We start from the raw sequence: 15374 nt of genomic DNA on the forward strand, positions 1-15374 counted from the left end.
GGAGACACAAGAGGGAAGAAATATGGGAACATATGTATATGTACAACTGATTCACTTTGTTGTAAAGCAGAAACTAACACACCATTGTAAAACAGTTATACTCCAATAAAGATGTTAAAAAATAAATAAATATTTTTTTTAAAAAGCCCTAAATTAATCATCTTTCATTTTTCTTCTACTTTTCATTGTAAAAGAACTTATCATAACCTGTAATTTTAAAAAGCAAGTATATAGATATTAGGAAAAGAAAGGAATTATTTTTATCATTTACAATATTCCACCTTCTAAGAGATTTTTAGAAGATCAAAAAAAAATCTTATCAGAGAAACTCAAGTTAAAGGCAAATAAAGAAAACATTTCACATGACTTCTTAGAACTAACTTACACACAAGATAAATAAATTTATGATCAACCAAAGAAAGTAATACAATCCCTGCTTCGGAAAAAATTCTCATTAAACTGTTTTTTATATATTTTAAGTATACATACCCCACACTCTGCTACATCTCTATATTTTCCAAAATGAAGAACCTATGACCCAAAGCAAAAAAACAACAGTATTATATCAATCTATCAGAATCAAAATTACCATAAACAACACAAGGACGAAATTAATACTACTAATTGTAAACAGTAAGTTTCATGAAAAAAGCAATACATACACGTGCTTTTGTGTTTCGGTTAACAGTTTCATAAACTCCCATGTAAAATTCAGGGTCAAACATATCCTGAATCATGCAACGGAACTTCACAAAACTGTTAGGTTTCAAATAATGAAGGGGAACTTCGTTCAATGACGGTACCTTTAACGAAAACAAACAATCAAGTCAAAATATGCTGTGTATAACACATTAAGCACATATACATAGACATAAATATCCAGACTCAAACCGCAATTCCCACACACACACACAAAATCAAGAGAGCCAAATGATCTCAATGGTTAATATAACACAATTGCTAAACAAAAGTACTTCCTGTGTTCTTGCAAGTTTGTATGATGGCATTTGACTATAATGTAAAAGGATGCTTTTCCTTCGTAACACTTTTCCAATTAGCAGAAAGGCATCTGCTTTGTTGAGTTCTTCTCTTAAAACTCGTACAAGTCAACTCTTTTAAAATGAAGGTAATAAAACAAAAGATAATCGAAGCTCTCACAACTACCCATTTTTTTTCACGGTCAATTACTGCCACCTAGAGGCGCCAATATAGAAGCACTTATTTGCTTGAATTTAAGTTTAAGATGCAAAAGAGACCAAAACCTTCTAATACATACGCACTTAAAGCAGAGGGCAGTGAACATTAATTTATATATATTTAAACTGTATGTTTATGATTACTGCTCTACTGTGAGAAACTGCAAGTCTGCCCAACCCTCGCCACCCCCCTCCCCCACCCGACCCTCCTCCCCTCCCACCCGACCCTCCTCCCCCCCACCCCAATAGCAATGAGCTCACCCATTTAGGAGCATTATTTTCCTTCAGCTTTTCCTTAAAATACTCAATTACTTTCTTCTCCCAGCCAGGATTAACTCCATTTTGAGCTGAAAGAAAAATATACTGTTCAAAGCTGAAGGTACAATCTATAATAACAGACTATGTTCACACATTAGTTTAGTGTGCGCCTTATTGGAAGCACTGAACAAGACACCAGAAGCTGCCCTGTTGCGGGGTTGGATATTACAATCAGGGCAAGGCTGACCCCCTGCAGGCTCTCAGGAGCTAACAATCTCCTGAGAACACCACCCACAGAATGAGATACGAGGCTCCCTAGACAAAGCAGAAAAGGAACCATCATTGGAAAAGCACATTGATCTTTGAAAACATTTTAATACAGATTTAAAAAAATTTTTACAATTACCCTGAAATGAAGAACAGAGAGTGGTGGTGTTTTTTTTTTAAGTTTTTATTTGGGAATAATTTCAAACTTTCAAAAAGTCACAGTGAAAAATATGTCACAATGATAATTACAAAGAACACCTGTAACCTTGCCCCATTTACTTTATTTGCTTGCTCTCTCTCTCCCACATATTCTTCTGACTCACCTGAGATTACATTACACACATCATTTATTTTTACCTTTAAATAGTTCAATGTGTTTCCTAAGAATAAGGAGATTATCTTATATAACCACAGTACTTGCTATCAATCTCAGGAAGTTCAAAATTGATACAATACTTTTAATCTAATCTACCATCCATATTCCAACTTGTCATCTGACCCAACACTATCATTTATTGCACTTTTTCCACTTCAGTACAGGACCCAGTCTAGAATCACATACTGCTTTTAGCTATCGTGTTTTTTAAATCTCCTTTATTCTGGAACAGTTCCTCAATCTTTATCTTTTATGACACTGACACTGCAGAATACAAACCCTTTATAAAAAAATAGAAATCTCCTCACTGGGTCTGTCTGACGTTTCCTTATGAGTAGATTGCAGTTAAGTGTTACCAGTCAGAGTGCTACATAAGGATGCTGTGCCCTTGTAGGTACATCATTTAGAGACAAGATGTCCATCTTCCCCTCATCGATGACGTTAATTTTCATCACCCAAAGTGACAGTCAATTTCTCCATTGTAGTTACTTTCTTCCCCTTACAACTAATAAGCAATCTACAGGAGATACCTCAGATAATTTTCATGAAACTTGCCCTGCTCCCAAGATTCAGCATCCATTTTATGCTTCTTGCAATGATGATTGCAAAATCAGAGAAAGATGTTTTTAATGTCATGTTAAAGAAAACCAGACTTTGAAAAACTATGGGAGTTGGTCAAGACCAAAGAGTGAAACATCAACAGAATTAGGAATATATGTTTTCATGAACTAGAACTACCTAACCATAGCCGGTCAGTACTTCCACCATCACACAGGTACCATACTCATCACACAGGTACCATACTCATCACACAGGTGCTGTGGAGATGTGGCGTAAAGGAATTTTGTCTACATTTGTTATGGAGCTGATTCTGTTAGAAATACTCATAAATTCCTGCTAACACCATGCTGCAGCAGAGATTCCAAATGCTTTCACTTAACTGAGCAAAGGACAGCTCTTAAAAAGAACTCGTGGAGGTGAAAAATGAGGAAGTGATTCTGATGTGCAATGAGGGTTAAATCTACTACTAGTAAACTAGTCCTCTAAGCTTGGTTCCCAGACTAGCAGTATTAGCACCACCTGAGTGGCTGTTAGAAAGGCAAATTCTTCAGCCCATCCCAGGCCTACTGAATCAGAAACTCTGGAGGTGAAGCCTATTGATTCATGTTTTAAAATACCCTCAAGGTGATTCTGATGCACACTGACATTTGAGAACCACTGCTCTACTAGACACATGCCAATAAATGATTATTGAATTGGACGGCGGGGGGAGGGGACCAGAATGGGTATTTTTGCTTCTAGTCCAAATGGATGTTTAAAGAAAAGACCTACATGCAGCCATGACTGCGAACACCACTATGCTGACTGCATTTGTGTAAGAAACTTGAATACACCACATCACAGGTGATGAAGCTACATCAAAGAGTGACCGGGAAGCAGTAAGTTACTTCTAAGTAACTTACATGTATACAAAATGTTCTTAAGGCCAGCTTACAAATATCTGGTACTGCTGGACAATTAAAGGACTGCAATAGATAATTCCAAAATTATCAAGAGTACAATAACTATCCATTATTTATTAAGCCTACTGTGTGCCCAGCACTCTGCCAGGTGCTATCAGGACACTTAGAATTGAAGGAACTTAGAGCTAAGATAAGCTATGGATAGAATAACAGGCAAAAGCAAAGAAGAGAAACTAATGTAGGTCAAAAAAATCTCAGTGAGGGCTTCTGAAAGAGGTGTTTGAGCCAGGCCTGGAAAGAAGGGTAGAACTGAAACATGTTGAGGTATGAGGGATGGGCATATTCCAGACGTAGAGCACTCTGGGGGAAGAAAGAGTAATGGTAAACCAAGGACAAGGATGGACACTACCAGAAATTCAAATAATGGAGCACAAAGTGCCTGGAAAAGAATAAAGCTACTGAACAAAAGGAAGATGAGGCCAAACACATCACAGAGTTTTCAATGCCAGGCTACAGATCTGTTCTCTATTCACAAACAATTCACCTTTACATTTCCAGGGTCTAGCAAGGGTCTGGGACATAGCTATCGGAGTTAGAGAAATAAACATTAAATAAGTACAATGTAGAGAAAATAGGCTGTTTCACAAGACTAGCATCCATTTCCCCTTTTTCTAGTGACAGTGCCTCTTTTTGAGGGAGGAACCACAGCACCGTCACTCCCAGCCCAAGGGTGGACCTGACCTAGACCTCACAGTGGTTCTGATGATTAGTTTAGGGATGCATCAATCAAGGACAATCCTGGGAATAAGGCTTAGTAGCTGGGTTCAACATTTTAGGTTATAATCCCGCAGCTGCATGTGGCCACAGTGACCAGGGTCTGACTGAAAACTAAGCCATCCCAAAGGAAAGTGGATTAAAAAGGCTGATTTCTGTAGACACAGTCTGAAGTATTTGGCTGTAATTGAGCCTGATGTTAACCCTCTCAGGAACTGTTACCTGAGACAATGTATTCCTCTTCTCTGGTTTAAGTAGAATCGAGTTGGGCCATTTGCAACCAAGAGACCTGCTGAGCACACACATATCACTCTATTATATTTCCCATGAATTCCTGGCCATCTGAATGTGGGCACCACTGCACTCAATCCTGCCCTAGTTTAAGCGGTCAGGGGAACTGAGGAACAAAAAAATATATACACTTTCACACTCGCACCAACAGCATATGAGGGTTCTAGGTATTCTACCTCACCAACACTTGGTCTTGTCGATCTTTTTAATCCTAGTCATTGTGCTGGGTATGCAGTAATACGTCACTGGGGTTTGAATATGCATTTCCCTAAGGACTAGTGATGTACACCTTTTCATATGTTTATTGACCATTCTAATAAATCCTTTAGTGAGGTGCCTGTTTATTAATTTTGTCCATCTTTTAAAAAAATGATTTTGTTGGGAATTCCCGGGCAGTCCAGTGGTTGGGACCCCACGCTCTCACTGCCAATGGCCAGGGTTCACTCCCTGGTTGGGGAACTAAAATCCCACAATCCACGCAGCACGCCCCCCACCCCAAAAAAGATTTTGTTGTGGCATCAATGATCTGTACAAATTTTGTGTATTCTGGAAGCAAGTCTTTTGTCAGATATATGTAGGGCAAGTATTTTCTCCTAATCTGTAGCTTGCTTTTTGACATTCTTTTTTTTTTTAATTTTATTTATTTATTTTTGGCTGTGTTGGGTCTTCGTTTCTGTGTGAGGGCTTTCTCTAGTTGCGGTGAGCGGGGGCCACTCTTTATGGCGGTACGCAGGCCTCTCACTGTCGCGGCCTCTCTTGTTGCGGAGCACAAGCTCCAGATGCGCAGGTTCAGTAGTGTGGCTCACGGGCCTAGTTGCTCCGCAGCATGTGGGACCTTCCCAGACCAGGGCTCAAACCCGTGTACCCTGCATTAGCAGGCAGATTCTCAACTACTGCGCCACCAAGGAAGCCCTGACATTCTTAATGGTGTCTTTCGATGGGAAGTTTTCAATTTTGACGAAGTCCAACTTTTCAATTTTTTCTTTTATGGTTACTGACCCCAAGGTCATGAAGATATTCTCCTGTTTTTCACTTTTCACATTCAAGTCTGTAATCCATATCAAATTAATGTTTTTGATTATAGTGTGACATAGACATCAAGGCTTTTTTCCCAAAAAGATATCCATTTGCTCCAGCATTATTTAATTAAACAACTTTCTAGCAGTAAATTGCTTTGGCCAACAGAGTAACAATTAACTGTCACACATCTACCAAAGAGAAAATAGGCAAAAAATAACCACTCACTAAACATATGCCACACACCCATGGTCAAAAACAGGAACTTCACTCATACTCTGCCAATCTTTCCTGCTATAGAATTAGCAAACTATCATAGGTCCAAGTCCATCAGTGATGAGAAATAGATGTTGTGACTGGCGGAAAGTCTCCTGATTGCTCTTCAGCAGCAACAAATGATAGATGTTTTTAAAAATAAATAAATAAACAAATAAATAAATTGCTTTGGCACTACTGTCAAACTCAACTCACTGTATTTACGTTAATGTATTTCCAGATTTTCTGTTATGTTACACTGACCTAGTTGTCTATCCTTATGCCAATACCATATTGTTTTAATCACTATAGCTTGATAGTTAGTCTTAAAATCAGGTAGTTATGTTCTTCATCTTTGTCTTCAAGTCTGTCTTGATTATTCTAGATCCTCAAGTTTTCTAAATAAGTTTGAGGAACAACTTGTCGACTTTTATGTAGTCTGCTGAAATTTTGATTAGCTTTATATTGCATAGTATAGATTTGAGAAGAATTGACATCTTAACCATATCGAGTCTTCCAAGCTATGAACTCTCCCATGGGAGAGAGCATAAGGAAACCTATGCATATGCGCAGGTTCAGTAGTGTGGCTCACGGGCCTAGTTGCTCCGCAGCATGTGGGACCTTCCCAGACCAGGGCTCAAACCCGTGTACCCTGCATTAGCAGGCAGATTCTCAACTACTGCGCCACCAAGGAAGCCCTGACATTCTTAATGGTGTCTTTCGATGGGAAGTTTTCAATTTTGACGAAGTCCAACTTTTCAATTTTTTCTTTTATGGTTACTGACCCCAAGGTCATGAAGATATTCTCCTGTTTTTCACTTTTCACATTCAAGTCTGTAATCCATATCAAATTAATGTTTTTGATTATAGTGTGACATAGACATCAAGGCTTTTTTCCCAAAAAGATATCCATTTGCTCCAGCATTATTTAATTAAACAACTTTCTAGCAGTAAATTGCTTTGGCCAACAGAGTAACAATTAACTGTCACACATCTACCAAAGAGAAAATAGGCAAAAAATAACCACTCACTAAACATATGCCACACACCCATGGTCAAAAACAGGAACTTCACTCATACTCTGCCAATCTTTCCTGCTATAGAATTAGCAAACTATCATAGGTCCAAGTCCATCAGTGATGAGAAATAGATGTTGTGACTGGCGGAAAGTCTCCTGATTGCTCTTCAGCAGCAACAAATGATAGATGTTTTTAAAAATAAATAAATAAACAAATAAATAAATTGCTTTGGCACTACTGTCAAACTCAACTCACTGTATTTACGTTAATGTATTTCCAGATTTTCTGTTATGTTACACTGACCTAGTTGTCTATCCTTATGCCAATACCATATTGTTTTAATCACTATAGCTTGATAGTTAGTCTTAAAATCAGGTAGTTATGTTCTTCATCTTTGTCTTCAAGTCTGTCTTGATTATTCTAGATCCTCAAGTTTTCTAAATAAGTTTGAGGAACAACTTGTCGACTTTTATGTAGTCTGCTGAAATTTTGATTAGCTTTATATTGCATAGTATAGATTTGAGAAGAATTGACATCTTAACCATATCGAGTCTTCCAAGCTATGAACTCTCCCATGGGAGAGAGCATAAGGAAACCTATGCATAAATTCCAAGAGACTCCATCTGTCTTTTCCCCTTATGATCTGGCTGTGTATCCTTACCATGCTGCTTTAATAAATCTTAGCCAGGAGTACAACTACATACTGAGTCATATATGTCGTTTTAGTGAATCTCCAAACATAGGGGTGGTTTTGGAACCCCCAACACACAAGTGTATCAATAGTTCATTTCTTTTTATTGCTGAGTAATATTCCACTGTTTAGCTGAACTACAATTTGTTTCTCCATTCACCCGTTGAAGGACATTTAGATTGTCTCCAACTTTTGATGACTATAAATAAAACCATTATAAACACTTGTATGCAAGTTTTTGTGTGAACATAAGCTTTCATTTCTCTAGGGTAAAAAACCTAAGAATGCGACAGCTAGGTATATATATACATATGTATGTGTGTATGTATACACACATACATATGTATATATTATATATGACTAACACTGCAAGATTCTGCCTATTTCCCAGAGCGGCTGTACCATTTTGCATTCTCACCAGCAAGGTATAAGAGAATCAGCTGTTTGAATTCTTACCACTACCTGGTATTGTCAAAAATTTTAAAAAATTTTAGCTCTACCAGTAGTTGTGATATCCCATTATGGTTTAAATTTGCATTTCCCTAGTGACTAATGATACTGAATTCTTTTCATGTGGTTATTTGCCATCCTTATATCCTCTCAGGTGAAGTGTCCATTCAAATCTACTTAAATCTTTTGCCCCTTTTTAAACTGGCTTAATAATCATTACATTTTCCTTATATATTCTAGATATGTCCTTTACCTGATATATGATTTTCAGGTATATTCTCTCAGCCTTTCATTTGCCTAACAATGCCTTTGCAAAACAAGTTTTTAATTTTGATGAAGCCCAATTTATCAAATTTCTGTTTTTATGCATTGTGTCTTTGGAATTATGTCAAAGAACTCATAGCCAAACCCTGGGTCATGAAGATCTTCTCTTTATTTCTAAAAGTTTAACAGTTTAAGGTTTTACACTTAGATCTGTGACCCATTTTGAGTTTGTTTTTGTATAAGGCATGAGATTTAGGTTACAAGTAATATTTCTGCATTTAAATGTCTAATTGTTCCAATATTTTAGTTGAAAATAATCTTATTTTTCCATTGAATTGGCTTTTGTATATTTGTCAAAAGACAATTAGGGCAACAAAAATGTGCCTTAAAAACATGCTAAGTGAAATAATACAGACAAAAAAGACAAATACTGTATCCACTTATATGAAGTACCCAGAATAAGCAAATGCATAGAGACAAAAAGTAAAACTGAGGTTCCAGGGCTTCCCTGGTGGCGCAGTGGCTGAGAATCCGCCTGCTGATTCAGGGGACACGGGTTCGTGCCCCGGTCCGGGAAGATCCCACATGCCGCCGAGCAGCTAGGCCCGTGAGCCATGGCCACTGAGCCTGTGCGTCCAGAGCCTGTGCTCCGCGCAACAGGAGAGGCCACAACAGTGAGAGGCCCGCGTACCACAAACAAACAAACAAACAAAAAAAAAACCCCACAAAACTGAGGTTCCAGGTTGGCAATGGAGGGAGAGTGGACCTGAGAGGAGGGAACTCCATTTTATCTTGCGTGAGTCTGGATAGTAGGTGGCTGTAGTAGACAGAATAATGCCCCCCCCTCAAAGATGTCCACATTCTAATCCCCAGAACCTGTGAATATATTGTTACATGGCAAAAGGAAATTTAGAGGGAGCTGACCTTAAAACAGGGAGATTATCTGGGGGGATCCAAGGTAATTACAAGGGTCCTTAAAAGTGGTAGGAGGCAGAAGAGGAAGTTTGAGTAAGAAGATGTGAGAAGAACTTGACCAGCTGTTGCTGGCTTTGAAGATGGAGGGGGGCCACAACCCAACAAATGTTGGCAAACTCTAGAAGCTGGAAAAAAGACAAGGAAGTAGATTCTCCCCTAGAGCCTCCAGAAAGGAATGCAGTCCTGCTGACAACTTGATCTTATCCCAGTAAGACCCAAATCAGACTTCTGGCCTCCAGAACTGTAAGATAATAAGTTTATGTAACAAACGCTGGAGAGGGTGTGGAGAAAAGGGAACCCTCCTACATTGCTGATGAGAATGAAAGTTGATGCAGCCACTATGGAAAACAGTATGGAGGTTCCTCAAAAAACTAAAAATAGAGTTACCATATGATCCAGCAACCCCAGTCCTGGGCATATATATGGACAAAACTATAATTCAAAAAGATACATGAACCCCTATATTCACAGCAGCACTATTAACAATAGCCAAGAAATGGAATCAACTAAATGTCCATCGACAGATGAATGGATAAAGAAGATGTGGTACATATATACAATGAAAACTACTTGACTATAAAAAAGAATGAAGTAATGCCATTTGCAGCAACATGGATGGACCCAGAGATTATCATACTAAGTGACGTAAGACAGAGAAAGATAACTACCATATGACATCACTTATATATGGAATCTAAAATATGACACAAATGAACTTACCTACAAAACAGAAACAGACTCATAGAGAAGAGACTTGTGGTTGCCAAGGTGGAGGGGGGTGGAAGAGGGATGGATTGGGAGTTTGGGGTTAGCAGATGCGAAATAGTATACATAGAATGGATAAACAACAAGGTCCTACTGTATAGCACAGGGAACTATATTATCTTGTGTAAACCATAAAGGAAAAGAATATAAAAAAGAATGTATATATATCTATATATATCTATATCTGAATCACTTTGCTATACAGCAGAAATTAACACATTGTAAATCAACTCTACTGTAATAAAAAAATTAATTTATGTTGTTTTAAGCAACTAAATTTGTGGTAGTTTGTTACAAAAGAAACAGGAAATTAATAGGGTGTTTTTTAAGGAATTGGTCGATTTCATCCAAGTCGTTCAATTTATATCCATAGAGCTGTTTGTATTATTCTTTTCGTGTATTATTCTTTCACAAGTCTCTAATGGTATCTCCTATTTTGTTCCTAATGTCAGTAATCTTTGTCTTCCTTTTTTTTTCTTTGCCAGTCTGAAGATGCATATGAATTTTATTGATCTTTTTGGGTAAAAAAAAAAAACACCCAACAAGCTTTGGGTTTCATTGATTTTCTTCTTCTTCTGTTTTCAACTTCATTCATTTCTGCTCTATATTATTTCCTTTGTTCTGTATGATTTGGGTTTATTTTGCTCTTCTTTTCTAGTTTCATAAAGTATAAACTGAAATTATTGGTTTGAGACCTTTCTTCTCTTCTAATAAATGCCCTTAAAGTCTCTCACTACATCTTTGGCTTATCTCACAAATTTTGATATGTTGTGTTGTCATTTTCCTTTAGTTCAAAATATTTTAAAATTTCCCTTGTGACTTCTTTTTGATCCACAAATTGTTCAGAATGTTATTTTCACAAGTCTGAATTTCTTGTTATCTGTTACTGATTTCTATTCTAATTACATTATGGTCAGAGAACATACTTTGATGATTGCAATTCTCTTAGGTTTGTTAAATATTTGTTTTATGACATAGGATGTGGTTTACCTTGGTGAATGAATGCTCCACGTGCACTTGAAAAGAATGTGTATTCTGCTGTTGTTAAGTAGAGGGTTCTACAATAGTGAGATCTATTTGACTGATGGTGTTACTATATCCTTGCTGCTTTTCTCTCCACTAGTTCTGGTACAGTTCTGAGAAGAGTAGTAGCATGTCTGACTATAACTGCAGACTCGTCTATTTCTCCTTTTAGTTCTGTCAGTTTCTGCTTGTATTTTGAAACTCTTGCTAGGTGTATTTACATTTAGGTCTTCTTAGTGAATTGACTATTTTATCATTATGTAATGCGCCTCTTATTCTCTTCTCACACAACCTTTCCTAAAAATAACTTTAAAAGACTCCAATAGAGAGGTAGACACAGGATCCAAGAAACAACAGAATTCATGAACACAATGGAAAAATAAAAAATCTCAGTATGAAAACTAAGCAACAAACCTAAAAAGCAACTGACACAAATTAAAGGAGTGATTCAACAGGCTCATCAAAGAAAATCCACGAAAAGATAGCAGTCTGGAGTAAAAAAAAATGATGTGAATAAAATGCCAGGAGAACTTAGTGAAAATGATGTCAAAATTCTCTTCAATGGGGATAAAATGCAATAATACAAACAAATATAAGTAAATTAAATTTTAACACACTACTGCTTAAGAAAATAAGATACATACATACCTGACAACATAGCCTCAAAATTACATAAAGCAACAACTTTCAAAACTAAACAGAGGGCTTCCCTGGTGGCGCAGTGGTTGGGAATCCACCTGCCGATGCAGGGGACACGGGTTCATGCCCCGGTCCGGGAAGATCCCACATGCCGCGGAGCGGCTGGGCCCGTGAGCCATGGCCGCTGAGCCTGTGCGTCCGGAGCCTGTGCTCCGCAACGGGAGAGGCCACAACAGTGAGAGGCCCGCATACCACAAAAAAAATAAAAAATAAAAAAAATAATAAAACGGCAATCACAATTACAGACTTTTCCACAGCTCTCTCAGAAACATAAATTAAGCACAAAACACAAAAACAAATATAGCAAATATGAATAAGATAATTAATAAGTTCTCTAATAAATATATAAATATCCAAAGAGTGTATTTTTTAAGTACACAGGACATTCAAAAAAGTTCTATGTACTAGCCACAAAGGAAACCTCAATAGATATGAAACATACAATATGTTTTCTGACCAAATGTGACAAGGTAAGAACTCAATAACAAAAGGAAAGCTTAAAACAACTGCATCCTCATGTCCTTGATGATTTAAGAAAAAACAAATAAACTTATACTATTAAAAAATCCTTCGTTTAGAAAGGAATAGAGTGATAATTATGAAATACTCTTGGATGACAAAGAAAGCTGTACTGGTTAATATCTGTGGGCTACTAAAGTGCTGTTTAGGAAGAAAGTTACAGATTTTAACACATTTATCGAATACCAAGAGAGAATGGAAATAGATGAGTTTATTAGCATTCAAGTTACGAACCTAAAAAAAGAGCAATAGGGACTTCCCTGGTGGCGCAGTGGTTAAGAATCCGCCTGCCAATTCAGGTGACACGGGTTTGAGCCCTGATCCGGGAAGATCCAACCTGCCACGGAGCAACTAAGCCCGTGCGCCACAACTACTGAGTCTGCTCTCTAGAGCCCGTGAGCTACAACTACTAAGCCCACGTGCCACAACTACTGAAGCCCACACGCCTAGAGCCCACGCTCCATGACAAGAGAAGCCACTGCAATGAGAAGCCTGTGCACCGCAACAAAGAGCAGCCCCTGCTCGCCGCAACTAGAGAAAGCCCATGCGCAGCAACAAAGACCCAATGCAGCCAAAAAATAAATTAATTTAAAAGAAAAAAATTTTTTAATTAAAAAAAAAAAGAGCAACAGAACAAACCAAAGAGTAAGAAAGGAAATAAAGCTAAGGGCAGACATCAATGGAATGGAGAACAAAAACACCAATACAAATGATTAATATTAAGACAAATTTTCTGGCACGCCTGTACAGGAGAAAAAGATAAAAAGAAAGAAAGAATAAAATATACAAATAAATTAAAACAACAGGATACAAATAAGACACAAAACTAAAAGGAAAAAATAACAAAACTTTAAAAGGAGAAATGCTATAGACAAATACTAAAAACTATGTACAATATCATGAAGTATGAATAATTTTGAAAATTCAGATAAAAAGGATAAATTTCTGAAAAAATATAAGTTGCCAAAACTGGCACAAGATTAGAAGACTGAGTTCTTATTTTTATCACAATTTGGTCAAAAAAAACCATTGTAGGTCCAATATCAATGAGAGAAACAAAAGAAACAGTAGCTAATCCTTCCTCCCAATCCCATGAAGTCCCAAGTCCAGAAAATTCTGCAAAGTTTCAGGACAACTTCACAAAAGATAAAGAAGCAAAACTCCTATATAAACTATTAACTTCTGAATCCAATGGAATATATATTAAAAAAATCATGTTCAAGCAGTACTTTTATCCCAATAATGCAAAACAGTTTGTTATTAGAAAATCTATTAGTGTAATCTGCCACACTAAAAGATTAAAGAAAAAAAAATGACCTTCTTGGGGGATACAGAACCAAGCATTTGATGAAGTCCAAGACCTATTTTATTAAGAAAAACTGTAAATTATGGCTTGATATTAAACCTTGGGGTTTAAGAGAAATGATTTGACCTTGTTCTTAAAAGACTATTCTTAAACCAAAATAATTTAATGACAAGATTGTACTTCCTTCCCTACTGGTCCAAACACCCTAGTAAGTCCTACAGGGAAAATAACTATACAGTCATAAATCATAAAAGTTATTCACTGATTTTTTTACATTAAGCTATAGTTATGTACAATATTGTATAAGTTTCAGGTGCACAACATAGTCATTCACAATTTTTAAAGGTTATACTCCATTTACAGTTATTATAAAGTACTGGCTGTGCTGTACAATATATCCTTGTAGCTTACTTATTTTATACATGGTAGTTTGTACCTCTTAATCTCCTACCCCTATCTTGCCACTCCTTCCTTCCTCCTCCCCACTGGTAACCACTAGTTTGCTCTCTATATCCATGTATTTCTTTTTGGTTATATTCAGTAGTTCATTTACTCTGATTTTTAACCTTTCTAACATGATCAGACAAAGCACAAGTTATAGTCACAGATAGAATATAAATATTATAAACTCTGGTAATATACAATGACTGACACAAATTGGGTAGAAGCAATGGAGGGCAGTAAAGAGACACTAATTTCCTCAGTGAAAGACTTGAATTAGTATCTAAAATTGTTGGAGGAAAAAAGAACATGCCTGTACATCTAAAAGGAAAGCAACAGAAGAATTAAAAATAGTATAAGTGAGAAACCAGAAGCTTTTCCACTAAGAACGGGAACAAGGTAAGGATGCCCCCTCTCTCACCACTCCTTTTCAACATGGTACTGGAGTCCTAGCTAATGCAGTAAGACAAGGAAGGGAAATAAAGGTATATGGATAGGAAAAGAAATAATAAAACTCTCTGTTTGCAGATGACATGATTTTCCATGTAGAATACCCAAAAGAATCAACAAAAAAACCCTCCTGGCACTAATAAGCTATTAAAACAAGGTTACAGAATGCAAGGCTAACATACAAAAGTCAATCACTTTTCCTATGTACTCCCAGTGAACAAGCAGAATTTGAAATTAAAAACATAGTATTATTTGTAGTAGCATTCCCCAAAATTAAGTTATTGGGTATAAATCTAACAAAATATGTATAAGAGCTATAGGAGGAAAGCTACAAAACTCAAAAGAAATCAAAGAAGAACTCAATAAATGGAGAGATAGTCCCTGTTCATAGAGAGGAAGACTCAATATTTTCAAGATGTTGGTTTTTCCCAACTTGATCTATACATTCAATGCAATTCCAATCAAATCCCAACAAGTTATTTTGTGCATACTGACAAACTGAATCTAAAGTTATAGAGAGGCAAGAGACCCAGAATGGCCAGCAATAGTGAAGAAGAACAAAGAACAAAGTTGGAGAACAAAGAACCCTTAAAACTCAATGATAAGAAAATGAACAACCCAATTAAAAAATACGCCAAAGGGCTTCCCTGGTGGCGCAGTGGTTGGGAATCCGCCTGACCATGCAGGGGACACAGGTTCGTGCCCCGGTCCAGGAGGATCCCACATGCCACAGAGCGGCTGAGCCTGTGAGCCATGGCCACTGGGCCTGCGCGTCCGGAGCCTGTGCTCCGCAGCGGCAGAGGCCACAACGGTGAGAGGCCCGCATACCGCAAAAAAAAAAAAAAAAAAAAAAAAAAAAAAAAAAAAAAAGCGCC

The 15374-nt window shown here is 37.2% G+C and overlaps 1 protein-coding gene across 2 annotated transcripts in view; it reads right to left on the reverse strand.

The window, feature by feature from the left end:
- Window positions 1-15374, reverse strand: part of MCMBP (minichromosome maintenance complex binding protein) — a 66694-nt gene that overhangs the window by 41535 nt on the left and 9785 nt on the right. For both annotated transcript variants that reach the window (XM_024121394.3, XM_024121392.3), the window contains exons 2-4: window positions 1458-1543; window positions 663-803; window positions 490-531 (exon numbers count right to left, since the gene is read on the reverse strand). In XM_024121394.3, the coding sequence (XP_023977162.1) occupies window positions 490-531; window positions 663-803; window positions 1458-1543 (269 nt within the window). The remainder of the gene's footprint in view (window positions 1-489; window positions 532-662; window positions 804-1457; window positions 1544-15374) is intronic.

The sequence above is a fragment of the Physeter macrocephalus genome, chromosome 20 (genome assembly GCF_002837175.3).
Source record: "Physeter macrocephalus isolate SW-GA chromosome 20, ASM283717v5, whole genome shotgun sequence".
Lineage (NCBI taxonomy): Eukaryota > Metazoa > Chordata > Mammalia > Artiodactyla > Physeteridae > Physeter > Physeter macrocephalus.